General features: G+C 50.7%; 1 protein-coding gene across 4 annotated transcripts; it reads left to right on the forward strand.

The window, feature by feature from the left end:
* Positions 1-2,922: 2,922 nt before the first annotated feature.
* On the forward strand, positions 2,923-26,648 carry ZDHHC18 (zDHHC palmitoyltransferase 18). Of its 4 annotated transcripts, none has more exons than XM_074976139.1 (10): positions 2,923-3,204; positions 6,424-6,584; positions 10,348-10,497; positions 12,195-12,332; positions 12,888-12,936; positions 13,685-13,787; positions 15,553-15,662; positions 20,149-20,248; positions 23,821-23,923; positions 25,448-26,648. In XM_074976139.1, exons 1-9 carry the CDS (start codon positions 2,978-2,980, stop codon positions 23,860-23,862), a joined length of 1,080 nt encoding a protein of 359 aa, XP_074832240.1. In that variant the 5' UTR covers positions 2,923-2,977; the 3' UTR covers positions 23,863-23,923; positions 25,448-26,648. The 4 variants fall into 4 exon arrangements, with proteins under 4 accessions (XP_074832240.1, XP_074832238.1, XP_074832242.1 ...); XM_074976137.1 differs by having other exon boundaries at positions 26,279-26,648; XM_074976141.1 differs by having other exon boundaries at positions 6,499-6,584; positions 23,821-26,648.
* Positions 26,649-27,377: the final 729 nt, after the last annotated feature.

Consider the following 27,377-nt stretch of genomic DNA (forward strand, 5'->3'; position numbering starts at 1 on the left):
CACAACCCCAATGAAGTCATCCCAGCCATGACTATGACAAGCTGGAACTTAACCTCCAGGGATGGAGATGTCACGACCTCCCTAGGCAGCACATTCCAGTGTTTCACCACCCTCCTGGTGAAGAAGTTTTTTTCTAATATCCAACCTACTCCTCTCCTTCTGTAACTTCAGACCACTACCACTTGTTCTGCTGTCTGTCACCACTGAGAACAGTTTCTCTCCATCGTTTTTAGAGCTCCCCTTCAGCATGTTGAAGGCTGCTATTAAATCACCCCTCAGTCTTCTCTTCTGCAAACAAAATAAACCCAATCCCTCAGCCCTTCCTCATAGGTCATGTGCTCCAGCTCCTTAATCATTTTCATTGCCCTCCGCTGAACCTGCTCCAGCACATCCATGTCCTTTCTGTAGGGGGGGGGGGCCCAAAACTGGATGCAATACTGCAGATGTGGCCTCACCAGTGCCAAATAGAGGGAGCAACAACCTCTCTAGATCTGCTCGAAATGCTCCTCCTAATGCACCCCAGTATGCCATTGGCCGCCTTGGCTACAAGGGCACTCAGTTTACTCATTTCCAGCCTTTCATCCACTATAATCCCTAGGTCCCTTTCTGCTGTACAGCTGCTTAGCCAGTCGGGCCCTAGCCTATAACAATGCTTGGGATTCTTCCATCCCAGGTGCAGGACTTAACACTCCTCCTTGTTGAACTGCATCAGATTTCTATTGGCCCAATCCTCCACTTTATCCAGGTCACTCTGGATCCTATCTCTACCCTCCAACATATCTATCTTTCCCCTAGCTTGATATCATCTGCAAATTTGCTGAGGGCACAATCCAGTCCCTCATCTAGGTCATTAATAAAGATGTTGAACAACACCGGCCCCAGAACTGAGCCTTGGGGCACTCCACTTGAAATGGACTGCCATCCACATATTGAACCATTGACCACTACCGTTTGGGCCCAACCATCAAGCCAGCTTTCTATCCATCTTATAGCCCATGTATCCAATCCATGCTTCCTTTACTTATGGGCAAGAGTGTTGAGGGAGACTGTATCAGAAACTTTACTGAAGTCAGCGTACATCACACCCACTGACTTCCCTGTGTCCACAGAGCCAGTTACCTCATCGTAGAAGCTAATCAAACTGGTCAGGCAGGATTTGCCCTTGGTGAATCCATATTGACTACTTTTGATCACTTTCCCCTCTTCCAAGTGCTCCAAAATGGATTCCTTGAGGATCCCCTCCATTATTTTCCCAGGTACTGAGGTAAGGCCGACCAGTCTATAGTTCCCTGGATTTTCCTTCTTTTATTCTTTGAAATCATCCACTGAATGTGCAGCAGCAATCAAAAAAGAGAACAGAATGGTGGGAATTATTAAGAAAGGGATAGATAAGTCAGAATATGTCATTTTGGTGTTGTATAAACCCTTGGCATGCCCACATCTTCAATACTGCAAGCAGATGGGGGTACCCCATCTCAAAAAAGATATATTGGAACTGAAAAAAGTTCAGCAAAGGGCAACACATATTATTAGGGGCAAGGGAATGGCCTCCTTATAAGGTGAGATTAATAAAACTGGGACTTTTCAGCTTGGAAAAGAGATGACTAAGAGGGCATATGGCAGTGGTCTATGAAAGCATGACTGGGGTGTTATTAATTCCTTCTCATAATACAAGAACTAGGGCTCACCAAATGAATTTAACAGGCAGCCAGTTTAAGGCCAGTCAACCTGTGGAACTCCTTGCCTGAGGACCTTGTGAAGGTGGGGAGATGAGTGAGGTGTTGAGGGAGTGTGGGGCTCAGAGGGGGGGTTGGGTTGTGATGGATGAGGTGTGAGGGGATGCAGGGCTGCAGGGGATGGGTCAGAGGGTTGGGGCTACGGTGTGATGGGGGTGAGGCTGTGCGGCGCTGGGCAGGGCAGGGCAGTGGGGTGATGGATGTGGGCCATGATGGGCAAGGCTGTGAGGGGTGATGAGGAGCGGCGGGGTGAGGGGGGCTGGGCAGGGAGTGATGTGGGGGAGGCTGTGAGGGGATAGAGGGGTGAGAGCGTCTGGGCGGTGAGGGGCGCTGGGCAAGGGGTGAGGGGCCGGGCTGTGGCTGTGGCTGTGAGGGGATGACGGGGTGAGAGGGGTGATGATGGCCCGGGCTGTGAGAGGGGCCGGGCAGGGGGTGAGGGGCCGGGCTGTGGCTGTGAGGGGATGGCAGGGTGAGAGGGGCTGGGCTCTGTGGGGTGGAGGGGTGAGAGGGGCCGAGCGGTGAGAGGGGCCGGGCAGGGGGTGAGGGGCTGGGCTGTGGCTGTGGCTGTGCGGGGATGGCGGGGTGAGAGGGGCCGGGCAGGGGGTGATGGGCCGGGCTGTGGCTGTGGCTGTGGCTGTGCGGGGATGGCGGGGTGAGAGGGGCCGGGCAGGGGGTGAGGGGCCGGGCTGTGGCTGTGCGGGGATGGCGGGGTGAGAGGGGCCGGGCAGGGGGTGAGGGGCCGGGCTGTGGCTGTGCGGGGATGGCGGGGTGAGAGGGGCCGGGCAGGGGGTGATGGGCCGGGCTGTGGTTGTGCGGGGATGGTGGGGTGAGAGGGGCCGGGCACGGGGTGAGGGGCCGGGCTGTGGCTGTGCGGGGATGGCGGGGTGAGAGAGGCCGGGCACGGGGTGAGGGGCCGGGCTGTGGCTGTGCGGGGATGGCGGGGTGAGAGGGGCCGGGCAGGGGGTGAGGGGCCGGGCTGTGGCTGTGCGGGGATGGCGGGGTGAGAGGGGCCGGGCAGGGGGTGATGGGCCGGGCTGTGGCTGTGCGGGGATGGCGGGGTGAGAGGGGCCGGGCAGGGGGTGATGGGCCGGGCTGTCACGGCGCCCGGCCGGCCGGCGGGGGCGCTGCGGCGGGAGGCCGGCGGTGCCAGCTCCCTTGGCGGCGGGGCCGGAGCGGACACGTCCCCGTAGCGAGTGGGCGGGGCGGGTGCCGGCCGCGGCTCGGCGGGGCCTGGCGGCGCCATGAAGGAGTGCGAGTACCGGCAGATCCCCCCGGGCGCCCCCGCCGCGCTGCCGGGCCCGCCGCCCGCCCCGGAGCCAGCCCGGGCTCCGCGCCGCAAGTGGGAGGTGTTCCCGGGCCGCAACCGCTTCTACTGCGGCGGGCGCCTCATGCTGGCGCGGCACAGCGGCGTCTTCGCCCTCACGCTGGGGCTCATCTTGGCCACCAGCGGCCTCTTCTTCGCCTTCGAGTGAGTGCGGGCCCGTGGCCCCAGCGCCGCCCGGGTCCCCTGCCCGCCCCCCCCCAGCCGGAGTCCCCCCGCCGAGCCCGGGTCCCCTGCCCGCCCCCCCCCCCAGCCGGAGTCCCCCCGCCGAGCCCGGGTCCCCTGCCCGCCCCCACCCCCAGCCGGAGTCCCCCCGCCGAGCCCGGGTCCCCCCACGGGGCGTTGACCCCCGCCCCGACCTCCCTGCCCGCCCCGCCACCCGGACTCCCCCCCCCCCGCACCCGACCTCCCGCGACCCGCTCTGCCTGAGTCCCCGGCCCTGTCCTCTCCCCAGCATCCCCTCTCCCCTCTCATCCCGTCACTTCTGACCCCCGGCAAATTGTGGGGAGAATCTGGCTCCCCCTGCGTGGGACTTTGGTGCTTCCAATTGCCTGGGAACCTCCTCCCCAGCCACCCCATCATCCCCCGGCCCTCCCCCCGTGGACAGCCAGGGGACCCTGTTATCCCCCAGCCCTCAAACCGGGGAGCCCTGCCCGCGCAGCTCCTGCTCTGGCCTGGTCTTTTCCCTTCGGATATAGATGATGCTTATTCCTGGGGTGAGGGCAGGGAACTGGACTACCTGTAAGCCCCCCCCCCCATCAGGGTTTCTCCCTATCCCCCCTCATCACAACCTGCCTGAGCAGGGGAAGCTCTGCATCCTAAGTGGTCTTAAACTCCCCTCCCCACCCCCCACTGTAAATTCTGTCTCAGCACCAGGGGATGGGGTCTCCAGCTCCCTTCAGGAACTCCACACCTGCCCCATCATCTTTCGCCTGTAGAGGAGGTTCTGTGGGTCACTAACTTCCTATTGTCTCCCTATCATTCCACTTTTTGGAGAGGAGAAGCCCTGTGGCCCCTTCACCTCACTTATTCCCTTTGTCTGAGGAGAGGGAATGCTAGTGTCCGGAGCCCACTTGTCTCTCCCTGTCTCAGGTAGAGGAGCTTTATTGCAGTTGGAATTTTGATTTAAATTAAATACAGACTTAGATTTAAATAACACACCCTTAAAATTAAATTAAAATTGTTAGTCTAGGTTAGGGCCTAAATTTATCATAATCAATTAAAATCACTAAATTAAATTACAGAAGTAGAACATGTCTCCTGCCAACTTGTAAAGAAATTCCACCAGTTCAGTTGTGTAAGTTGCTGTGTAAGCACTGGGAACCAGTGTTCGTTGAAGTGTTTAATCAACAGTAGCAGCCTCTGCAGGTGTTGAAAGATTGTTTTTATCTAGTTCAGTTCAATGACTGGTTTGCTCACTGTTACCAAATAGAGAGTTGGAGAAGGAAAAAAACTTTTTCCTCTGATGTAGCAGTAAAAAAACTAGTTATGAGAGTGTTCAAACATTGGAAGGGCATGATGATTAGAAACAATCAATTAAATTGACTAACTACAGATACTTTCTTGATTTAATAAATGAGTTTTAGATGCAAAACATGTTTTGAACTTCTGTGTTCTTTATTGAACACCTTCAAGGTAGCTTTATTTAATACAAAAATTAAATGCTGTTTTTATGTATTTTAAATTGAATTTCCATCTAAAGAATTGGATGCAAATCAAAAGAAAAATTAGCTGTCATTTGGTGATCATTCATCACTTTCTAACATAATAAAAATGTAAAAATTAAAAATCTGAACACATGCAAGTTACACAATTATATAGGCAATTATTTAGTTGCTAGCTATACTGAATGTATTCTAGTTAGTCCAAAGAAGCACCAAATTTAGTGTAAAGTTTATATTTAATTATAAATCAATGTTGTTTAAAGGTTACTCATCAGTGAGGCTCAACTTACCTTTAGGAAATATCTAAAAATGTAATTAAAATGATAATTTAAATTAAAGTTTTCTGCATGCTGCTTTAAATCGTGACTACAGTCTGGGATGTAAATTACTTATATCAATCTACCCTGAAGAAAGGCTGTTCTGTTCCTCTCTAAAGGAAAAAGCACATGGCTGCACTGGGTGGTGGAATTGGTTCTAGTCCAGTGGGGTTTTTTGTTTGCTGGCTATCTTGTTCTGGACAGCGGGGCTCAGTAGTTGAAAGAAAAGTTCTCTTAATTCCTTTGAACTGCTTCGTTGTTCAGTGAGGCTGATTCTTGTCCATGGACACCAGGAATTGGACGGCTTGTGTGTCTGGGTTGGAGTCTGGGTGATTATAAGTCTTGTAATAGTAAGACTTTGCAGAGTGAGGAGTAGAAGTGAGACTCTAGTGCTGCATTATGTGAACAGCTGCATGCCTTCGAAGTTAACGCTCTTACTGTGAATTCCTGAGCTTGCTCTTACATTGTCCTCACGTGAGGGCAAACTTGGGTCCTTGGTGTCCAAGATGTGTAGTCATTAATGGTATCTCTCTGTACCTGTTCAGCAGAAGCAAGCCACTTGTGTACCTGGAAATGAGTCATCCATGTAGACGTGCATTGGCTAATGTTACAGCAGTGGCCAGAACAGAAATTTATCCCTTTTCAGACACCTGATGCAGCATGAAAATCACAAATGTCATCTACAGATGGCAAATCTGAACTGAAGCAGGGCCAGTTTCCGCTTCAATGTCACATGGTGGGCTGAATTTGACCCACTATCTGTACAGAAAAGTCTGTGAAAAAGCTCTCACATTAACTCATTCAGCCTTGACACCTGACATGTCATTTTCTCAGAAGATGACTTCCCAACATCTCACTGATTTTTGAAACCGGATTCTCTATCTCCAAAGTATAATGAGGACCCTTTAAAGCTGGGTTTTACACCAAATGCCCCTCCCTCCGACCCCCACACCACCTGCAGTTGTACTGTGTGCTGACTGGCTGCTGCCTTTAATTCCAGAGACGGCTGCAGGGCAGAGGAGCTGTGAGTATACAGTTTGTAAAGTACTGGGGGCTCCTTCCATTGACCTGGTCTTCCCTTGAGTCTGAAGGTGTCATTAGGGTACGTACAGGAGTCAGGCAGTGTGTGGAACTAGGAAGCGTGGTGGTCCTATGGAGGTTGTTACATTTTAACCGGTCAGTCCCACTTTGGTGTGCAGTGGTTTGTTCTTCACATGGACTCTCTGGAACTGAGGTCCCACCTTCATTACAAAATAAGCTGTATTATTTGGGACTCCTTGGTGCTACTCCTATTCAAATAATAAACAGTAGCCCCAAGAGCAGCTGATACAGGAGCTTGTGGGTGAATGCAGGGAAGGTAAAAAGTTTGTTTGTCTAATTTACAGCTGTCCCTTCCTTGCCAGTCACCTGACGCTGGCCATTCCCATCATCGGGGGTGTCCTGTTCTTCTTTGTCATCAGCTGTCTGCTGCAGACGAGCTTCAGAGACCCGGGTATCTTGCCCAGAGCCACCCCCAGTGAAGCTGCCGACCTGGAGAAACGGATTGGTGAGCCTTTCTCTCGTGCATTTGCTATGGACTGTGTGTGCATGTGTTATAGAAAGCTAATCCTTTAAAGTCAAGTCTTGGGTCTTGGCGCCTTAGCAGTTGATGGAGAAAGTTTGGGTGGGAGATGAGGCAAATGGCATTTGGTGTAGAATCTGGGGACAGACGCTTGTGTCTCGGGGGACCAAAAATCTAAAGAGCTAAGTGGTGATGGGAAGGGAGTATCTTACCTGTCTGGTGCTAGCAGGCTGAGCCCCAAGACTGAGTATTTTCGGAAACATACATCTAGAAGAAATTTATTCCCCAGTTTAAAATGGGTTTCTAAGCTCTTTTGGTCAACTGTGCCAATTTGCCAGACTAAGTCTTTACCAGTATAGCCTCTTCCTGCCGTGGAGCTCATCTTGCTTCCTGTGAGGTGGTATGAAGTAGAACACAGCATGCACAGCTACATGTACAAAAGTTAATCGAGTAAGAGCCTGGTACAGTATTATGGGAAACCCTGTACCATGCTCTTAAATACTGTGCCATTGTTCACATCTCGGGGTGTGGCATAGAGAGAAGTGTGCTGGTTCAGACAGCTATTCAAGCATAGGGCTGGGATTGGGGAAGCCCTGAGTTCAAGTCCTGGTTGTGAAACTTACTCTATTTGCCTTTGGGGAAATCAGTTCACTGCTGTTTCAGTTTTTCCATGTGTAAAATGGGTATAGTACTAATCCTCGTTCATCTTAGGGCTTCTATGAGGATTAGTTAGTTAATGTTTATGAAACTGTTTGAACATGAAATGTTCTACGTAAGTGCCAAGAATTTGTGCTTATTCCTTTAAACAGCAGGAAATGTGGTAGCAGAGGTGCTTTTTCACCTTGGCTGGTAAGGCTAATCGTAGTTGAATGAGCTCTTCAAACCCCACTTATATTCTGAAACAAGGTCTCCATAGGAGCAAAGAGAGGGAAAGGCCCTTGTTTTGTTTTTCACTGTGATTGTTGTAATTTTTGGGGGGGAGGGGAGAGAGGCTAGAACTGATACTAGGAATAGTTACAGAGAAGTATTCATGTTAGTCTGTATCTTCACAGAACAGATCTGAAAAAGTGGGTTTGCCCCATGAAAGCCCATCACCTAATACATTTTTTTTTTTAGTCTTTAAAGTGCTACATGACTGTTTTTTTTTAATACTTGGAAGAAGTTCTGAGTCGCACTGCAGGGCACATCCAGAGCATCTGAGAACAGTTCCCTTGGCTTTTGTGTCTGACATCTTTGGTTGGGGGAGAACTCTAATGTGGACTTGTCAGAAAGCCGGTCTTGTGAAGAAATGGGATGAGTGTTAGACAGTGCAAAGAACATCCCCATGTGTTACCCACATACAAAGTATTTTGCTGCCTTGCTACAGATGCCTGACAGCTTTTGTGTATTTTAGAACAGATTCTGATAAACTACAACAAATCTCCACTGATGTTAAGATGCAGACAGTCGGGACTGGTCAGATTTTTTTGCCCAAAAAGTTATTTTGAGCCCTTTCCTCGAAGGCTGGGTATCTCATTCCGTTGGTTTGAATGCAATGGGAATAATGTTAGGTAGGCCCAGAAGTAATTGTGCCAAGGCTTGAGCAGAGGGGAGTAGAGCGTTGTTCTGTACAAACTACGCTGTGTTTCCTTTGTGCTGGTAAATAATACCAGTGCACTTGTACAGTCCATTCATTTTCTTCTTAACATGCTTGACTGTGTCAAATCAGTGATGTGCCCAGATTCACCATGAACAGGGGCTGCTCCACCTGGAGCAGCACCCCCGTCCATGTCGGGCCATTGGGAGCGGCTCCATCCCACACCAGCTAACTGGAACTGGTAAGCATCAGCCGTTAAGGGCGATGCTTATTGGTTAACCTTTCACATCTCTAGTGTTCAATTCCTATTGAATTTCAGTGGGAATTGGGTACTTAACTCCCTTAGGCTCATTTAAAAATCCCAGCTGTAATATCATTGAAGCACCTCATATAACTGAGTCCACTTCCAACAGAGACTCCACTGTCACTCAGCTGCTGCAAACTGCATTTGCTTGTCCTTCTTTTATGAACTCAGAAATAGGTGGCTGACTTCCATAACCAATTTGCAGACAAGATATTGTGATATCATCTTATCCTGTGGCTAAATGAAGAGCTAAAATAGCTGAGTCAAGGTGCCCAGCACGCAGACCTAATGCAATTTTTCATGAGTTTGAAATAGTTGTCATATCCTTATCCACCAGAATTTTCCTCTGAATCGAAACCCAACTTTAAAATCTGTAGTTACAGCTCATATTTACAGTTGGCATTTATTCTGAATACTGTGAATTTGAGGTAATTAGTTTGGGAATTAGTATTTTTGGGGGCTAGGGTTTGCCACTAGTCCTGTATTCATAGGTCAGGACAGCTCTTGTAAGAGGACGAGGGTCCATGAAATGTGGTGTATGTTTCTCTCTTTTGGAAATGCTTTATGACGGTAAGTGTGTATGTTCAGAATACATGGCCTGCTTTTTGTGTTCGTTGCCCCTAGTAACAAATGCTTTAGCAAAACTACTGTGAGCCTTCTGTTGTCTGTCACTGCTGGAAATCAGCATAGAAAAGTAATGTCTGCCCCGATAATCATTTTATGAGTGGTTTTTTTAAGCTGGCTAGCTGACTGCTTCATTTTGTTTCAAATTCCTGAAGCAGTTAGTCCATTAGCTAACTGCAGGGGCTACCTGTCATGTCAGCCATTGCTCTTAATACAGCCCAGTCATTTCCTTCTTAACGTGCTTGACTGTGTCAAATTAGGTTTTTGAAGCCCTCAGAAAAGTGTGTGTGGTGCCCTCCCTGTTGTGATATCAAAGGGCTTATCTTTTTTTAAAACTGAGAGGTATGAATGTTGGAAGCCAACCTTCCTATCACTGCGCTCACTCAGCTCAGCACCTTCTGGCTACATTCACAGATACATCTTGCAATGCCTGAAAAATGGCTGAACATTGCTGTAGAGGGAGTAAATTCCTCCTCCTTCAAGGAGACTAGCCATGGGCACATCTCTTCTGCAAGAGGCCCCATGCTTCGGAGCCCAGGGCTGCCCATCTCTCTCTCCCCCCTCCCCCCAACCTTGCCAGCTGTCTGACTCTTGGGTCAGCCCAAGCCACCACAGCCCCTGGCTGCCGGCCCAACTTCCAGGCCAGTGGCTGGAGCTGAGCCCCTGCTAGCTTCAAGTAACAGGGAGCCAAGTCAGGGCCTCCCATGACTATGCCACCCTAAGGCTACTGCTTCTTCACTGGAGCTGTGCTGCTCGTACACAGAACAGTTGTAAGTGAATCACATGTGTTAGCAGCTTGTTACTTCTTTTGGTCGAGAACTGTTAGAAAGGAGCTTGTCTTCCTTCCTCCGCATTCTAGAGATGAGTAAGTATTAGTGGGTATGTTGTTTTAATGCTTGCTCTGTATAGTTTCTCCAGTTTTCAACACATGGATGGACATTAATTCCTCTCCGCAGCCCTGTGAGGTAGGTCTGTATCCTCCCTGTCAAAGAAAGATTAAATGAACACTGAGTAATGGGCAGAGCTAGGATTAAAGCTCTGGAGGTCTTGGTTCCCCATGTTGAACTCAAGCCCCTAGATCATGCAGCCACTTCAGCTTTCCGATTAGAAATGAACAAGCACAGCACAGTGCGTAGCAGTCAGAGCTGTGTCATGCAAGAGAGGAGAAAGGCCCCTATGGATGGGAAGCCGTGTGGATGGGTCTGTATATGCCTTACTCTTCCCACTTCACTTTCACTCTGCAGACAGCATGAGCACTTCCACCTACCGCCCACCGGCCCGGACAATGGAAGTGGTTATAAACAAATATGTGGTGAAACTGAAGTACTGCTATACCTGCAAAATGTTCCGGCCTCCGAGGACCTCTCACTGCAGTGTCTGTGATAACTGTGTAGGTAAGTCCAAGGCGATTGGGTACAGGTGAAATCTCCATAGATAAATGGCATTCTAGATTAAGCTCTTTCAATTTCAGCATTTGGGGCTCGAAAATGAAATACCAAACCTGTGATAGCAATTCCTCTCCCTTCTCTCCACTGCCAACTAATGGCAGATATGTACAGTGGCTTCTGGACTGTGATACAGCGTGTCTTGTGCTCTAATTCCCTCTCCAACAGCACCAGTAAGGATTGCATTGGTGAAATGCAGCATATCTTCTCTTTCAGTCCACCTCCAAATATCAGGGTACGTTGTAAACCCTAGGATGCCCGTTCCCCTGGCCGCTCTCTTTTGGAGTCATGGCTAATATGAAGCAGAGGTGCTGGCACATGTTCTGTCTTAGCCATCCTGCCCCATGGGTGCAGGTGCTGGATGGGAGGGAGAGCGGACAGCTGAATGAAGGAGTGAACAGAAGGTTTGAATACACCCAAACTTGCAGATGTGAGAGGACCTGGCATGCAGCAGGAGATGTTGGTGTGGCAGTGAGGTTCCTACACAATCTGGAGCAGTAGTGGCCAACCTGTGAACCCACAGGCTGCATGAGGCTCACTGGGGTCCACCTGTGGACCCCCCGGCTGCTTCTTCCCCCACCCCCCCACAGCTCTCACACACCGGGGTACCAAAGCACTGCACTTCCTATGCCTCCCCATCCCTCCCAGCACTTTCCAAGGGAGCGCAAATCACCTGTCTTGCGCTCTGTCCCTGCTGCTCCCCCTCCCTCCCAGAGCAGGAATGCCACAAATCAGCTGAAAAAGTGCTCCATCAATCGTGCTCCAAAAGTGCTGGGAGGGAAAGGGAGCAGTCAGGTAAGTGTGGGGCTCCAGCGACCCAATACACAAGAAGTGTGTCGGGGGGGGGGGAGGGTGATAGGCACGGGGGGCCGCGGGGCCACAGGTGGAACCCCGTCAGCTACGGAATGCTGTGGGTCACTGAGCTGAAGGAGTGCCACTTGTGCGGTGATTGCTCATCCCTGGTCCTGTCATGGTAATGCTACCACGAGCTGTGAAAGAGTCTTTGTGTTTTACCTCAGAGGTGGCTGCATTTCTGTTACGGGTAAAGTGGTGTGCATGTTTTGCCTTCAGTGCTGTTGTTCAAAGGGTTCTGTCCACTTGAAATCTAGCAGGTTCTAGTAAAATGAGAAGTATTTTCAGATATAAGACATCTGCCCTGGGTTCCCTTTGTGGCTGTAAAGTCAAACGTTCCTATTTTTAAAATGCTTTTTCTGCCCAAATGAGGAGGGAAAATTGACCAATACAAAGGAACAGTGAAACAGAGCTCCCCCTCTCAATTCTGCCAACTGTGCAGTGTATACAGATGGAAGGACTAGAAATGCCTTTCCTCTAATGCCATGCCGTTTTAGTAATTGGAGGTGTTACATGTAACCACACGTAGGTAGAATGGTATTTGGGCAAAAGTGATGTTAAGGTTGGTATCCCTTTAAACATAAAGAAGGGCACATTTGCAGATTGCAGAGTACTATGTAAATATCGCGATAATGTTCTGTTCAGAATTTCTGGGCTAAAATCTTAGGTTGGGAGGGTAGAAAAAGGGCTGGCTTGCAGTCCCACAGTTCCCGGAGGCTCTGCTATGTTTACCCCATTCATGGGGTGCGGGGAGGAAGATGTTCTAATGTTCTTCCCTTGCTGCCTGGTTTCAGAGCGGTTTGATCACCACTGCCCTTGGGTAGGCAACTGCGTGGGGAAGCGCAACTATCGCTACTTTTACGCCTTCATCCTCTCCCTCTCCTTCCTGACAGCCTTCATCTTTGCTTGTGTCATCACCCACCTCACTCTACGTAAGTACTGGGGTCGCTGTGTGTAGCACCTGCCTCACCCTCCTTGACCAGGTGAACTCAGGGCCTCACCTCAGACACCTGGCTTAGCACATACAGGGAAGCAGCCTCTACATTTGTATCAGAGTAGGGGATGGATGCTGAGGTGATGGATCAGGAGATTCAGGGCCTTGTGCTCCTGGGTCATCTGAATCAACTAAGTTGAGAGCTGCAGTAGAGGACTAAAAGCCTCATTTTAGAAAATACTTGAGAGTTTTGGTGAGTGGGTTACTGTCCTCCATAGCAGGTAGGTTTGAGACTACGTCAGGGCTGCGGTGGGTTGGAGGTGCCTTTTCATTTAGTTGTGGCGTGTCACAGAAGGCAGCTTGCCTTTCAGCCCCTGAACCTCTTGGAGCATATGCTGCACACCAGTGGTCTTTAAAGAATCTAGCCTGGGAGGTTCTCTCAGTGATTTGGGCAGTTCCTTGTAGGCTTCCAGGGTGGGTGAAGCAGGACAAATTGGCTGGAAATGTAAATATGCTTTCTTGATTTCAGTACCTTGTCCTGTTTGCTTCCTAGGCTCTCAGGGAAGTGGATTCCTCACCACTCTGAAAGCAACACCAGCGAGATATCCTTTTAGAGCCTCCATCTTCCCATCTGTTCCCCTTCTAATACCTTGACACAGCTGGATCCCTGCAAGGTGCAGGAGCAGAGACACTGAAGCTGTAGCTCTCTGGAAAGTGTTCTGATTTACAATGTAGAATGAGCCCCTTTTATCAGGATATCTCCCTGTACTTCAGAAACCCTAATGCATGGGAGGGAGGGCAGACTTCTCTGTGTTCCATGAGGAGGTAGAGATCAAGCTGGTGGTGAGCTCTTGTGTTCAAGAGACAGTCTCTTTCACTTTGCCAGACTAGTACCTTATGCTCAGGGATGCACAGACAAAGGTTGGAAGCAAGTTTCCTTTCCAACACATGGGAGGATACCGAAATAAGGGGGCATGTCTCTGCATTGGCTATAGTGAGTTCTCCCTTGATGGGCGCTCTCAGAATAGCACTGACAGTGTGAAGGAAATTGCATGCCAGCTTAGTTGGCTGGAACGCACCCTCCTTGCTAGTAAGGGCATGACCCTTTTTCAGTAATGCAAGGGATAGGGGTGAGAGTCCATTTCCTTGCTAAGGAGTCTCAGCCAGCCACATGGAATCAAGAGTACTTTGCTGAACCCTTCATGACCCTTCCTAAGTCCCTGTGCTTGTACCACCCCCGAGAGTCCTCACCACAGCTGATTGTGCCTTTAGTGGCTCACTAGTCCATTCCTTGGCCAAGGCCTCCGCTTGCTCCGTACGCACTCCAGAGGCTTCCTTGACTGTTTCCACTGTGCTGGAGCTGGTGATATGTTTTTTCTCAGTCTGGTCTATTTTGGGCCTCTCAGGTTTTCACACTTATCTTGTCGCCTCCAACCTGACGACGAATGAAGACGTAAGTATCCCTGTGTGTCTCCTGCCATAGAATGGGACCAGCTTGGCGTAAGCACCATCTCTGGGCATGAAGCCCCTTAATTGTTATGCAATGGAGAGATCAGCCAAAAATTTATTGTGGTCTCTACAGCAGCGTGTCTGAGGACATTACCTTGACAGGCTCCAGGTGACGACAGAACAGATAAAGACAGGACCTTTGAAATTCCCTGCTGCCATTTATTCTCTATTTCAAATAGCCCAGCAGAGCATAACAGTGCATGCACATACAGGCAGAAGGTGTGGGTTGCAAAAGCGAGAACAAGAGAGTGGTGGGGGATGTTTCGCTGCGTGGAGACTAGGAAAATAAGTCCTGTTTTAGAACACTAATTTGCATTGCCCCAAGAAGGACCATGAGCCGCTAACATGTTTGTAGACAGGATTTGCCTTGTGCATCCGAGATGCAAAGGCCTGTTTAAAATCGTTAATACTAATGTTAAAACATGTGAGTTTAATGTTTCCCAGTCTAGGCATCTGCTTAGTTAATATCTGGACCGCTGAGAGAGCAAGACAATGACAGGAGGCTCAGTGGATGGGTGTTACATGGTTCAGTTCCTTGCCTTGCCACAGACTTCCTATGTGTCTTGGGCAAGTCCCGTAGCCTCCTGCTTGTCCTTGATTCCTCCTCTTTGAAAGGGAGTAGATTTACAGGGGTGTCATAAAGATAAATGTGCAGTAAGGATTGTGGCATGCTCCTGAGATTACTTTAATGGGCGTGTACTAAGTCCCTGCATAGCAGTTGCTTAAAATCACACTGCCTGAAATATTTGTACCCCCTTGTTGTTACAAGCGATGCAACTACTCTCTCAGAGACAGTGGTTCCTCTGCTTTTAGTGGATTTAACAGCACTTTAGGGCAAGCTGTGCTCAGGTGTACTGCTGAGATTCCCCTGAAATCAATGGGAGTGATGGTGCGTGACTGAGCCCATGGTGCAGAATCAGTTTCCTTGTTGCTTGAGTGGCCTGGTTTGTCACATTAACAGTGGGGAGGAAGTGAAAGGGGAAGAGTGATTGCAAACCCGCACAAGCTGGCAGAGGGGCAGGGGCAAGACCTGGCATGCCATCTGACTGTCAGAGTGACAGCATTTCCTTAAACTGGCTCCTCCGGCTGCTCAGCCTGAAGAAACCAGAGCACTTCCTAACATTAACAGAACTGCCTGTGACCCCATCTTGCTCTTAGCTTGGCCCCGTAAGTGCGTCGAGTGCTTCAGAGAAATGAGCCACTACCCTGAAGAGCTTTCAGTCTAAATTTGGCAAACAAGAAACGAGTGAAGTGAAACAAGGCGAGGAGAGGATGCGAGGGTGGGGGGTTTACAACAGCTGGACGAAGTGCAATGCCTCGTACACCTTATGGGACGCGTGTAACTAGTGGACGTTGCAGCTTTGAAACGAAGGTTGGGCAAAAACAGAAGGACAGACTGCTTAAGAGAGGACACGAGCAGCAAAAGGCCAGCTAATGGCTGCTTGGTGCAGTGGGAAGCTTTGTTTCTCACAGTGATCTTCTCCCAGTACTGCCATCGAGAGGATTGAGAGCTCAGGGAAGTCAGAGCTGTGTTGTGGGGGACAGTGCGGATCTCTCACTCCTTTGCCCTGACTTAGGACTCATCTGTCACTCCAGCCGTTGGCATTTCAAGCAGAATGTGGAAGGTGCTGTCCAGCCTGCCCTCCCCACCTCCCATCTCTCTCCCTGCCCTGTCACTTTCTAATTAGTCTGTGTCCTTTCACTTGCAGATCAAAGGGTCATGGTCAACTAAGAGGGGCTCAGAGTTTGCCAATCCCTACAGCCATAAGAGTATCCTTACCAACTGCTGTGCAGTATTGTGTGGGCCATTCCATCCCAGGTAAGAGCCTCCGATCCTCACTGGACTTGGGACTTGCATCCTGTCTTGACACTGCAGCCCTAGGTGGAGAAGGGAGCAGTTATACCAGGAGCCAGGCTGTAGTGATGGCACAGGGCTCTCATGAAGGGAGGGGTAGGTAATGCCAAAGCTCAGGCTGAGAGGGATACGTAAATGCACAGACAGAGGCTATTGCTTTTCCTCCATTGAAATCTACTTAATTCAAGGCACTTCCGACTTCATTTTAGGGTGTAAACTGAATGCAGCTGGAATTTCCATCTGCTGTGTCATGAGGGTGGGAAGTACCCATTACAGGAGGGCTCAGGAGCGAATTGTAATTTCTTTCTATGGAAATAGTAGGTAAGCGTGTTTCCTGGTTAGATATTATAAAATCTGGCACCCTGAGTACTCCAGGGAAGCGAAAGGAGCATCCTGTGAGCTTCAGCACTACATAAAGAATAACCCTGGGCTTAAACATGCCCTGTAAAGAAGGGACTTCTCAGTACATTTGGCTTCTGGATGTTGATATTAATGTTGATGTTGCAGTTCGTCATTGCTTGTTTGTACACATTACAAATTCAAGTCTTGTCTGCCCTGGCAGAGTCTCTGGTGAAATAGTGGAATGACACACGCCCCAGACTCAAGGCAATTGAAGGCTGAGTGGTTGGGAGAGGAGAGAGATTTTCTTTGTTCCATAAAGCTCTTATCTATTCTGAACCAATCTTTGACCGACTGTCTGGGTGAAGAGAGCTGTGTCTCACTTGGAAGAAAAGGCAGGAAGACTCTTGCTAGATGTGCTCTTGATGCTGTTCCATGGTCTCCATGTGTGAGGGCAGACTTGACATTTTGTGATATTTCTAAGGTGAAAAACAGGTGTCAAAACCTTTCCCAGCCCACCTTCATCCACAAGGGCCTCTCTAAGTGGCTGGAATGCTACTTACATCTTGCAGCTGCTTCTCAGAGCAAGTTGAAGCATTGAATGCTGGGATGTATGGTCTGTGGAGGTCTTCACCTCTATCAAGAAATGGGGTTGGCTGCAGTCTTCTCCATTTTATGCAGTGGGCTGGAAATCTTACACTTCTGGCAAGTAGCTGTCCTATGTCCGGCAATTTGGAGACTGTCCTTAAAAGGAAACAGAAATTTCCTGTTTAATTTGATCCTAATGAATTCCCTTACCTGTGATTTATCTGCAGCTGTTGTTAAAACAGGAATAATGCCAAACATCTCTGACTTTTCTTCGTGTGTGCTGCTGTTCTTCTTTTGCTAGGCTTGGACAATGAAACTAAACCACTGAGTTACACCCTCTAAAAATCTAAACCTAAAATCTTCCATCTGAGGAGCTCAAATTAGATGATCAGAATGGTGTCTGGTTTGAGCAGCTATGAGTCTGATCCCATTAAAAAATAAAACTACCAGGGTTTAGTCACATGAGGGTGCAGTCGGGCAAATTTAAAATAACCTTGTATGGGACTGTTGGGAGTTTGAGCCCTGCCCACTTTTTGTAGTGCTCAGCTGGTTGATTGCTTCCTGCACTTTGAGACAGTGTTTCTTTTGCTGGAGAAACCAATTTGAACTTACTGGGAGCACTTGGGAAATGCTAACCATTGTAAGTGAATGAAATAACACAGGGAAGGTCAGCTCAGGAGGCCTGTTACGCTGTGAGTTAAGGAGGTTTTGCTTTCCCCTCTAAAATACTTCTCAAGGTTCTTGTCATTTTCATTGCTGCTATTACTGTGGATTCCGCAGTGGCTTAAGTGAACTAATCTGCTTTGTTGGGAACAATGGGACGCAGATGGTTGCTAATGGTATAATAGTACAGGAAGTCCCCAGTTTATGAACAGATTGTGTTCCAAAAGTTTGTAAGTCAGAATTCATTTTCCCATGAAAGTGTTAGAAATGATGGTTAGGTTCCCAGGCTGGCTCACAAAAGTCTATTTAATCCATAATGTAGCTGAAATGCTGTATATTTGCAATGAAAACCAGTAGAAGAGAATAGTGTTGCAATAGCAGAAACCGAAAACCAGTAAAATTAACTCAGACGTGGTTTCTGTTTAACCTTCAATGCTGGTTGGTGCTTGTGGAAAGGCAGGTTTAATTAGAGGAAGATGAGGAGCAAGGTCTAGCTGCAGGGCTAGATCAGAAGGGATTCCTGGGGCTGTTACATTTTTAGGGGCCCCCTAGACTCCAGGGTGGGGCCAAAGTAAGGGATTCAGAGGCTCTGGGGTGGGGCTGGAGATGAGGTATATGGGGTACAGAAGAGGGCTCCAGGGTAGGACCCAAAAGTTTGGAGTGTTGGAGGGGGCTCAGGGCAGGAGGCGGGTTTGGTGTAGTTAGGGTGTGAGGGGGCTCAGGGCTAGGGCAGAGCAGGTGGCACTTACCTGGAGCAGCTCCCTTTGGTGGTGCACGCCTGGGGGGAGGCCAGTGGCAGCTGCATGGGCTGATCCTGTGGATGAGGGAAGTGGGGGAGCTCCAGCCCTGTGGTGAGGTGGAACGGCAGTGCGCAGAGCTGTATCCCCTCTCCCATCCCCCAAGCTGGGCTGGAACACAGGGGCTTTCATGCCTGCGGCTCAGGTCTCTGGGCTGAGGGAACCCTGCAAATATATCTGCACTTTTGGTGGCCCAGAGACCTTTCTGCAGGTCCCCCCCGCCCCCCTGCCAGCCACCTTGCTTGCAGGCCCAGCACTTGCTTCTGCGGTCCCCTGTCCCCCAGCTGCCCATAGGGTCAGTTCAGTCTCCAGCCACCCCCAGCCCCCATCTTCCCACAGGCCACCCACGGGTCACCACTAGTTCTGGCCAACCCCATCCCTGGCTTCCCTCCCTCATGCAGGCTCTGTTCCCCAGGAGGTGGTGAGCAGTGCGAGTGTGGGCTGGAGGAGAGGGGGCAGCCGGTGCTGAGCCTTTTGGGGGATGGGGCTGCTGACTGGGGGATATAGAGATAGGGGATACCAGAGTCTGTGCTGAGCCTGTGAGGGAGGGGCAGGTTGTGGGCTGCCAGAGCCTGTGCTGAGCCCACAGCCGAAGGAGGGAGGGGAGCTGCTGGTGGATGGGGCTGGCTGCAGTCCTCTGGACCTCAGTCACATTGCTCAGCACCACCTGTGTCTCTTGCCAGTTCCCCTGAGGCTGCAGGTCAGGGTTTGTCACTTGGGGGAGTGCCTAAATTCACTCCTGCCATAGGGTGGTGGTGATATCGGGTTGTCTCTAGCTCTGAGCGTCAAGGACCCCATGTCAGCCATCCCTCCACTGATAAGTTGGCAGTCTCACAAAGAGACAAGGGTGTGTGAGTGTGTGTGTAAACTTCCTCTCCAATGTTCGCTTTCCTCTCCTTCTCTGGTAGTGGGGCTTGGAGACATTTGTCTGCTGCTGCCACTATGGTACTACATCTGTAGCTGGAGTGGGGTCTTGACTGGCCAGGCCGGACAAGCTAGCAGCTTCCAGGTGTGCTCAGCTCGCACCACGAGATTGGGAGAAATGTCTTCCTGCCCAGAATGCCAAGTGTTCTGGACAGAGAGGGCTGTGGGTAGCCGTGCCAATCACCTTGGGGCTGAAGTGACAAGTGTTTAAAACCAGGTGCAAGAAAAGTCTGAGCCATAGTTCAGTGCTCTCCTGTCTGCAGAGACTGTTCCCTCTCCCCCGTCGCCCTCATGAGATTGGCAAGGGAATTTCCCTCACTAGGTTCAGATTTCCTAAACTCTGGACCATGCTCGCAGGCACAGCATCCTGTGCTACTGATCACATGCTGCCAGGTTTGCTTCCTGTCGCTGGTATCCCCTAGAATCACAGAACTGTAGGGCGGAAAGGTACCTTAATAGGTCGTCTAGGTCTGTCCACTACAGTGAGGCAGGACTAAATATCATCTCCATGTCCCTGACAGGTGTTTGTCTAACCTGCTCTCAAAGGCTCCCAATGCTGGAGATTCCACAAGACGCGCCCTCCGCGCCCCCACCCCCCCAGAGTAATTTGTTCTAGTGCTTAACTACCCTGACAGTTAGGATGTTTTTCCTAATGTCTAACCTCAATCTCTTGCTGCAACTGAAGCCCATTACGTCTGGTCTTGTCCTCAGTGGATAAGGAGAACAATTTATCATGCTCTTCTTTTTAATCTTTTACATACTTGAAGACAGTTACCGTACTCCCTGTCAGTCTGCTCTTCTATAAACTAAGCCGCTTTTTCCAGTCTTTCCTTGTAAGTCCCATTCCTAGATCTTTTAATTATTTTTGTTGTTCTCCTCTGGACTTTCTCCAGTTTGTCCACATCTTTTCCGCAGAGTGGTGCCCCACTTCTCCAATGGAAGCCTTATTGGTGCCACTACTTTTGTCTTGCTTACAACACTGCTGTTAATAAGTCCCAGGAGCCTGTGCCCTTTTTTTGCACTGGTATTATACAGTTGACTCGGTAGGTGCTGACAGCTTAGCACACGGTGTCTGGGAGTTTGTTACCTGATGACCATTGGTATTTTAACCCCTCCCTCTGCTCCATCTTGTTTTTCAGTTTAATAGACAGAAGAGGATTTATCCAGCCTGATGCTGGGAACCCATCCAGTCCCAAGAGTGAAATTCCCTCCTTTGGAGCCAAGACTGACACCAGCATGGTAGGAGGAATTCCCTAGTGGTGCTGTGTAGTCCAGTACTTGTCATGCCTGCACCCAGCTCCAGCCAGTACCTTCCCGTTATCTCCCCGACCTCAGGCCAGACAGCCCGGTGGTGCAGAGCTGCCAAAGACTCAGTCAAGCCACACGTTGCCGTTTTATTTATTTATTTCTTTGTTTCACTGTGATATGGCTTCCCTGGACTTTCAGCTGCTACAGTCTGAAGCCAAGCCAGACGTTGGCCTCCCCTGGGGAAAGGGGTTCTAACCACAGCTGGGAAGCAAAAAAGGCTGGTTGGGAAACCCCAGCCTCTTGGAACCATCCAAGTTTGGAGCGTCCATTCCAGAGAGCTGCCACCTTTCCTGCGAGGATGAGCTGAGTGGGCTGAGGTGCGGGGGCGGGAGGTGGACTCATGTCCCATCTTCTGTGCTGCGTTGTAGGTTGGGGCTTGGGGTTTTTGAAGATGAGGAAGGCTGAAAGCAGGGTCTCCCTGTGGTGTCTCTGCTAAAGTTCCAGCAGTATCTCTGCCCCAGCAGAGCAAGGTGCAGCTTCATGTGTCAGTATAAACTGAGCCTGTGGAATATATAGCGTCCTTTTCCCAGCAGCAGTGGTGAGTTGCAGAATTGAGGCTGGCTGCTTGAGATGACATTCTCATTCCCAAGTGTTGGGGAGACATCTGAGGGTGCAGAGCCATACTGGGCAATGAGCTTCGGGAGGAAAATAGATGTGCCATGCCACTTGGTATTCAATGCTGGCTGTCTCCTGGTCACAGAGAAGGTGCTGACCAACGCTTCCTAGCGTTGTAGCCATTTTGGCCAGTAAGAAGCCACACAGAGACAAGGATACAGACGAGGATTGAAGAGCTTCTCAGAGGCACGGCCTGTCCAAATTGGGTTACCCTGAGTGCTGGTGGGTGTTAGTTTGCCATTGGTTTGGGTTCCTGGCCAGTAGACTAGAGAACAGAGCCACCTGCTGGTCCTCTGGGAATGGTTACTCTGAGTTTGTTTGCCTCCAGAGATGCTCAGTACCTGTTGGTGTGCCTTGCCAGGTGTTCACCAGTCTGCCTTGGGGGGTTATTGATGCTGCCAAGTGTGGATAGGGGAACTACACACATTAGCAATACTTGAAATGTGTTTATTAAAAGCTGCTGGCTATTTTTGCACAATTTTGTAGATTTTTTTTTTTTTTTTGTTAAAATATTGGTCTGGGTAGTGCTGTGCATGTTCCTGGCACCAGAATCGGGATTCACAGTACGTTCTGTGTTCAGCCGCTTGTTTAGGTGCCCCTGGGAATTGCGGTATGTATCTGACCCCAAGCCCATTTGTCTGTCTCACCTGTGCTTTCATCATTAGTCAGTGCCTTTGGGAGGCAGGTGGTCATGAAGGTATTCCCCTGTGTTTTGCTTCTCACATCATGAGTGACGGCAAACTAGCAGAGAATGGCCAGCAGCTGCAAACATATGGAGAGCATAGGGTGTGCAGAGGGGAGCTGGTACCTACCCTGAGAGTCAGCCTGCTGGGTAGTGGTGAGCTTCAGTGGGACTGTGTTTAAATGCACCCCCCATACAGTGTTCCCACATTCTATGCATTCCCTTCCTCTCTGGTTTTTGGCACCTTTGTAGCTCAGTTTTGATTTTGGCCAAAAAGTTGCAAATCCCAATTGTTCAAAGAGCGGTGCATGAGATGAGCCCCGCCCCTCCACCGCCCACGTCCTGCAATTAGGATCTGTATTTACATGCTCCAGGCTTCTTGCAGAAGGCAGTGGTTTTAGGTGCGGCTTTAAGGAAAGCCTTAGCTGAGAAGAATACTGGATGATTTCAGGCCATTCCTTTTGGAGGATTTGATTAAAATTCTCCTTCCATTCTCAAAGGCTGTGTCTACACTAGCCCAAAACTTTGAAATTGCCATGCAAATGGCCATTTCGAAGTTTACTAATGAAGTGCTGAAATACATATTCAGTGCCTCATTAGCATGTGGGTGGCCACGGCGCTTCGAAATTGATGCAGCTCGTCCAGACGGGGCTCCTTTTCAAAAGGACCCCGGCTACTTCGAAGTCTCCTTATTCCTATCTGCTCATAGGAATAAGGGGACTTTGAAGTAGCCAGGGTCCTTTCGAAAAGGAGCCCCATATGGACAAGCCGCGTCAATTTCGAAGCGCCGTGGCTGACCGCATGCTAATGAGGCGCTGAATATGTATTTCAGTGCTTCATTAGTGAACTTCGAAAACGGCCATTGCATGGCAATTTCAAAGTTTTGGGCTAGTGTAGACACAGCGTATGTGTTCCTCTTGCTTCATGTTTCTGGCTCAGTGCACAGAGATCTCAGCGTTCAAGTGAGATGCAGTCTGGCAGGGTGCAGTTGTTAGTGGACTGATCTTATAGTATAGCCTGGTGGTGGTGGTGCTGCCTTGTCAAATTGTATGTATGGCTGGGGACAGGATGAGCCCGGCTTCATATGCTGTTCCCAATCAGTCTCCTTTCCATCAAGACGACAAGTCCAAAGCCGCTCCCTGTTACTAGTGGCCACAAGCATGTCTCAGTTATTCCTAGGAGATGTATGCTCCCACATCACCCCCAAGTGGTAATGTGCCCCACTGCTGACAGCTGAGGTGAAGAAGGGTTGGCACCAGCCTGTAGCGTGAACTACCCCCTGACCCCTGGGGGCCACCCCTGAATCTCAGGAGTCGGGCAGGGCAGGGCAGGGCAGCTCACTCTGACATGCAAAGGTACCACACGTGTGCCTTGCCATAATTAGGTGATCTTTAGCCTCAGCCAACTCAGTGCAGCAGCGTAAAAGCTGCTGCTGTTTCTGGAAAATAACACTCCAAAAGCCACTTCCCATAAAGCGGCAGTTCCCTTCTGTCTTCCCCTTATCCACAAATAGCCAGTGTTCCTCATCCAGCGCACTAACTCTCCTGTGGCCCTGTTGCTGCCTTTCATTGCTTGTGTAATTGTAGGACTGGCAGATGGGTGGAGAGGTCAGTAAAGCTGCACGCTAAGAGGCTGCATCTTTAATAGGAAGGGATGGGAAAACTGACCCTGCCTCCTACAGGAGTTCTGCGGGAGGGAGGGGGAGGCAAACTCTTGCACTTCAGTTTGAACCTGTTTCTCTTGTTACTTGCTGGAATAAAGTTATATTTTTAAAGTGGTTGGGGATTTGTTTTTCCTTCTCTGGGTTTGGAGGCACATTCCTCAGCTTCTGCAGCAGGGTGAGTAACGATTCTATGCATGTCCTGTGGAGGTTGGTGGCTTCTGCCAGCTGCAAGTCTTGGCTGATCTCTGTAATCGTCTCCTGCAGGATCAGGCTGGAAGGTACGCATGGCTGCAAACCCCTCAGCTTGGCCTAGCCCTGGGGTTTCTCAGGATTTTGTTATTCAGCTGCTAAAATGTGGCACAGCTCAAACTGCATCTTTCTTCAGAGGCTTTAAGTTCAGCACCCTTCTCCCAAGCCGCTCTCCGTCTAACCCAGGCCAGTGCTGTCCCAGGATCAGAGGCTGGCCTGAGGCCGAGTGCCCAGCCTCTCGCACGGTCCCTGCCAGTGAATGCTGCAGTGCATAATCTCTGGTGTCTTCCCCAGGAGGATGCCTGCCAGGACTTTGCCATTTCCTGCACAGCCTGATGGGATCTAACACCCGTGCCCCCTTTCCGGATGTTAGCCCTGCTTTTCTGAGGGCTAGCTGGTAAGAGAGCACTTTCTTCTTCTTTCCCCAGTCAAGTGACTCATGTCATCCTCGCTGCATGATTCACTCTGTACGTGGACCCCCAGCTACCCTCTGGTGTGTGTAGACATTGGTGTGTAGTGTGTGCCGAGAGCCCTGCCGGTGTTCCTGCATCGTGATAGGCTGCGTGCTGTGCTAGGCTGTATGGGAAGTAGATCGATTAATCCCAGCCTTGCGGACGATTAGCAGAAGCTCTCGTTGTACTGCAGTGCAGCCGGAGTCGAGGCAGAGCAGAGGTGCTTGGCTGAGAGCTGCCGTGTGTTACTCGTGGTTTAGGTTAGCGGTCAGCAGAGCACGCAGGGGTTAGAGAACAGGGTGGATTGGGCTCAGATGGGATGCCCAGGTAGAAGAAGGGTTAAGGAAGGGATGGGGTCTGGGTCCAGACCGCAGCTTGTTGGGATCTGGATCCCAAGTCTCAGGGCTCCTCTGCGTGGCCTTTGGCCCATGGCAGGGTGAAGGGTTTGGAGCCCTGAGCTTCGCAGGTTAGACCAGGTCAAGAGCTCGGCTGGGGAGGAGGAAGCGGCAGTGGAGCCGGGGGAAGGGTGGAGAAGCAGCAGTAGCCTGGGCAGCTTGCCCCAGAGGCTTCCTATCATTCCTCTGATTGGATGGAATTCCTGCCATTCAAAGCAGCAGAGGGCAGTGCCTGGAAGCAGGGGGGAGGGGGCTCATAGCCATGTCTGTCCTGGAGGTGCTACAAGGTAAGTTGCAATCCGTCACCCACACCCCATGCCCCTCAATCACTCTTGCGCCTCTCCCATCCAGACCCCCACTCCCACTTTGCTGCACCCTCCCACCTGCTCCTGCATCCCAAAGCCTTCACCACCTCCCCCCCAGACCCCTCACCCCCAACATGACCCTTCCAGACCCCAAACCCTCCTGCACCCCCACCCCCAGCCTGCCTCTGCACCCCCTCCTGCCCAGACCCCCACCCCTGCCCTATACCTCCCCTCCGGCATGGAGCCCCCAATTCCCAGCCTGCTCCTGCACCCTCCCACCTACCCAGATCCTCACCCACAGCCCACTCCTGCTCTCCTTCCCAGACTCCCTAATGCTCACCTGCTCCTGTACCCTCCTGCCCAGACCCTGTTGCCCATAGTGGGGGACCGCATCAGTGAGGTGGTTTTTTGCACCTCTGTGGTCCCCAAACGATTGGTCTACTGGTCAGTGGCCCCCGACCCAAAAAAGGTGCCTGCTCCTGGGTTAAGGCAGTAGGGCTTTAGGCCCTGAATGGTGGCTGCAAAGAGGGTGAATTGCCCTAGCAGTGGCAGATGAGATGCTGCTGTGGGTAAAAGAGACGCCCTGCTGATGCAGAGAAGCGACATGTAGAGCAGGGTGGGGTGGGAACACGGGACTCAGAGCCAGGAATGGATTTGTAATCCTGGCTCTGTCTCTGATGCACTTTGTGACTAAGTCACTTCCCTTTTCTGTACCTCCATTTTCCTCTCTGTAACGTGAAACTCATCCTCCAACATGCCTGTGACACAGGTGAGTAATTTGCAAAGTGCTCTGAAGACAATGTAGCGTTACCGCTGTGCTTGTTACTCAGTGCCGAGGGCGGGGGATTCGGCAGGGGCAGCCCTGCTAGCACTTGCATAACTGCCCATCTTGTTCCTGCCACACACCATTTAATTAGCTAGTGTCCGCTAGAAGGGGACCTTCGAGGCTGCCCAGCGGCCAGGAGGCGGGATGGAGCCTGCCAGTGTGTGTTCCCACACTTCCCAGCGCAGTCCTTAGACCCTTTGTATTTCTGACTCTGAAAGTCAGCTACCCCTGCAGCCAGGTGCTGCTGCTATTCTCCTTCAGGTACTGGCTACAACTGGCGTGGATGCAAAGGAAGACGGCACCTAGGAGCTTTGCAGTAAACAGACCTCAGAGGGGCTCACAGCGGCTGCATGTGTCTTGCTCCGTTACTGTGGGAGGCTATGCCCCGCTGCCTCCTCGTCCTCTCCCCACTGAGTGCTGTCTTGCTCATATGGTGGACTCCTCATCACACCCTCCCTCCTGCATGATGCTTGAGAGCCTTGGTCGGTAATAACTCACCTGTCTTGTTTTGAGGGGTCTAAACAGCTGGCATCTGCCTGCAGTGGGTGTTGCCAGAGGTCAGCTGCTGCGGCTCCTGAGAAGAGCATTGCTGGAGTATCACTGGTGCAGCTGGTGCTGATCTGACCCCATCCTGCTCTGTTCTTTCCTGTGGTTGGCGTGGAAGATCCACTCTCTTTGGCTCTTCTCCCCTGACTCTCACTCTGGTATTTCTTGTACTAACCCTCTCTTTTCTCCTCCCCTTTCCTTTCCCTGCACTGACTGGGCGAAACCCAGTATGCTCAGAGGACTAAAGCGCTCTTGAGCACTGCGGCTGTCCCTCTCTTGGACCATCCTAAGGGGAGCCAAGAGAACACGGAAAATACCTGAAACAACAGCCATTTCTGCCACCTGTGCCTCCGCGCTCCAGGGCTTTGCTACCACCCCTCAGTCGCTCCCATTGTGAGAGAGGTGGGAAAGCTGCCGCCCACGTGGAAAAGCCCTTCCAAGCCCGCATGGAGCTGACGTGCTTAGCTCTCCTGTGGGTTTGAAGCATAAAGCCATAAAGACGTCCATTCTGAGTGCAATAAGTGGAGTTTTGACTGTCTCCTGCAGCTGGAAAGAGACTCCTGCAACTGAGCTAAGGCCATTGCTGCCTCCTTGGGTGTAACCTTACCCTGCAGTGTTACCGCGTCTCCCCCTCACACACTGAAGAGGTCATTAAGTTACGTAGATTAGCAGGTACACAAACCTTTACCAGGTGTATGCGACGTGTGCAGCTGGAACCATGGGCTTCTGAAGCGGAATTTCTGCTGGAACTGGCCAGCTGGCCACCCCCACACCCGTGAGTTGCGTGCACTGTACGTGTGCAGGCAAAGCACACTCCTGTTTTGGAGGTAGTTCGTGTGTGCGTTGTCAGTGAGAGTTCACCTTTCAGACACCACCTAGTGAGTTCTGTGCTGCCTAGGATGCACTACTTTACGTGACGGGAAATCAGTGCAGTAGCTGTTGAAGTTATGACTTTTGCAGTCCCTGTATAGGTTCCTTGCTGCCGCTGTCAGTGTTATTGAAAGGACAGAGCAGGCAAGGGGGTCGGGGGAGGGCGGATCATATGCGTTAATGCTCTGGCAGCCACCGGCTAAGCGAGTGGAAGGGTTTGTGAAGGTGGAACTGTGAGACCCCCCGCCCCATGTCAGCTCTGCCTGCAGGCTGGTAGGGGGGAAATTTATGTCTGCATTTTACTTTTGTAACAAAATAAAGTTTCTCCTATTTACTGTACATGGGCATCTGGCTCTCATTTCTCCCACCCCCAAAGGGGGCATGCTTCCAGGCTGCTCTTACTGGGTATACTGAGAAGCAGGGGTGAGCCAAGTGGGGGGAAGACCCCCTTGGGGGC

This window comes from Carettochelys insculpta, chromosome 24 (assembly GCF_033958435.1).
Source record: "Carettochelys insculpta isolate YL-2023 chromosome 24, ASM3395843v1, whole genome shotgun sequence".
Lineage (NCBI taxonomy): Eukaryota > Metazoa > Chordata > Testudines > Carettochelyidae > Carettochelys > Carettochelys insculpta.

What these genes read in the sequence shown, in the direction of transcription:
- ZDHHC18 (XM_074976139.1), top strand. Translation starts at nt 2,978, where the DNA reads ATGAAGGAGTGCGAGTACCGGCAGATCCCCCCGGGCGCCCCCGCCGCG. An exon ending in TGTCTGTGATAACTGTGTAG is followed by an intron (nt 10,498 to 12,194) that starts GTAAGTCCAAGG and finishes GCCTGGTTTCAG; the next exon opens with AGCGGTTTGATCACCACTGC. An exon ending in TGTGGGCCATTCCATCCCAG is followed by an intron (nt 15,663 to 20,148) that starts GTAAGAGCCTCC and finishes CTTGTTTTTCAG; the next exon opens with TTTAATAGACAGAAGAGGAT.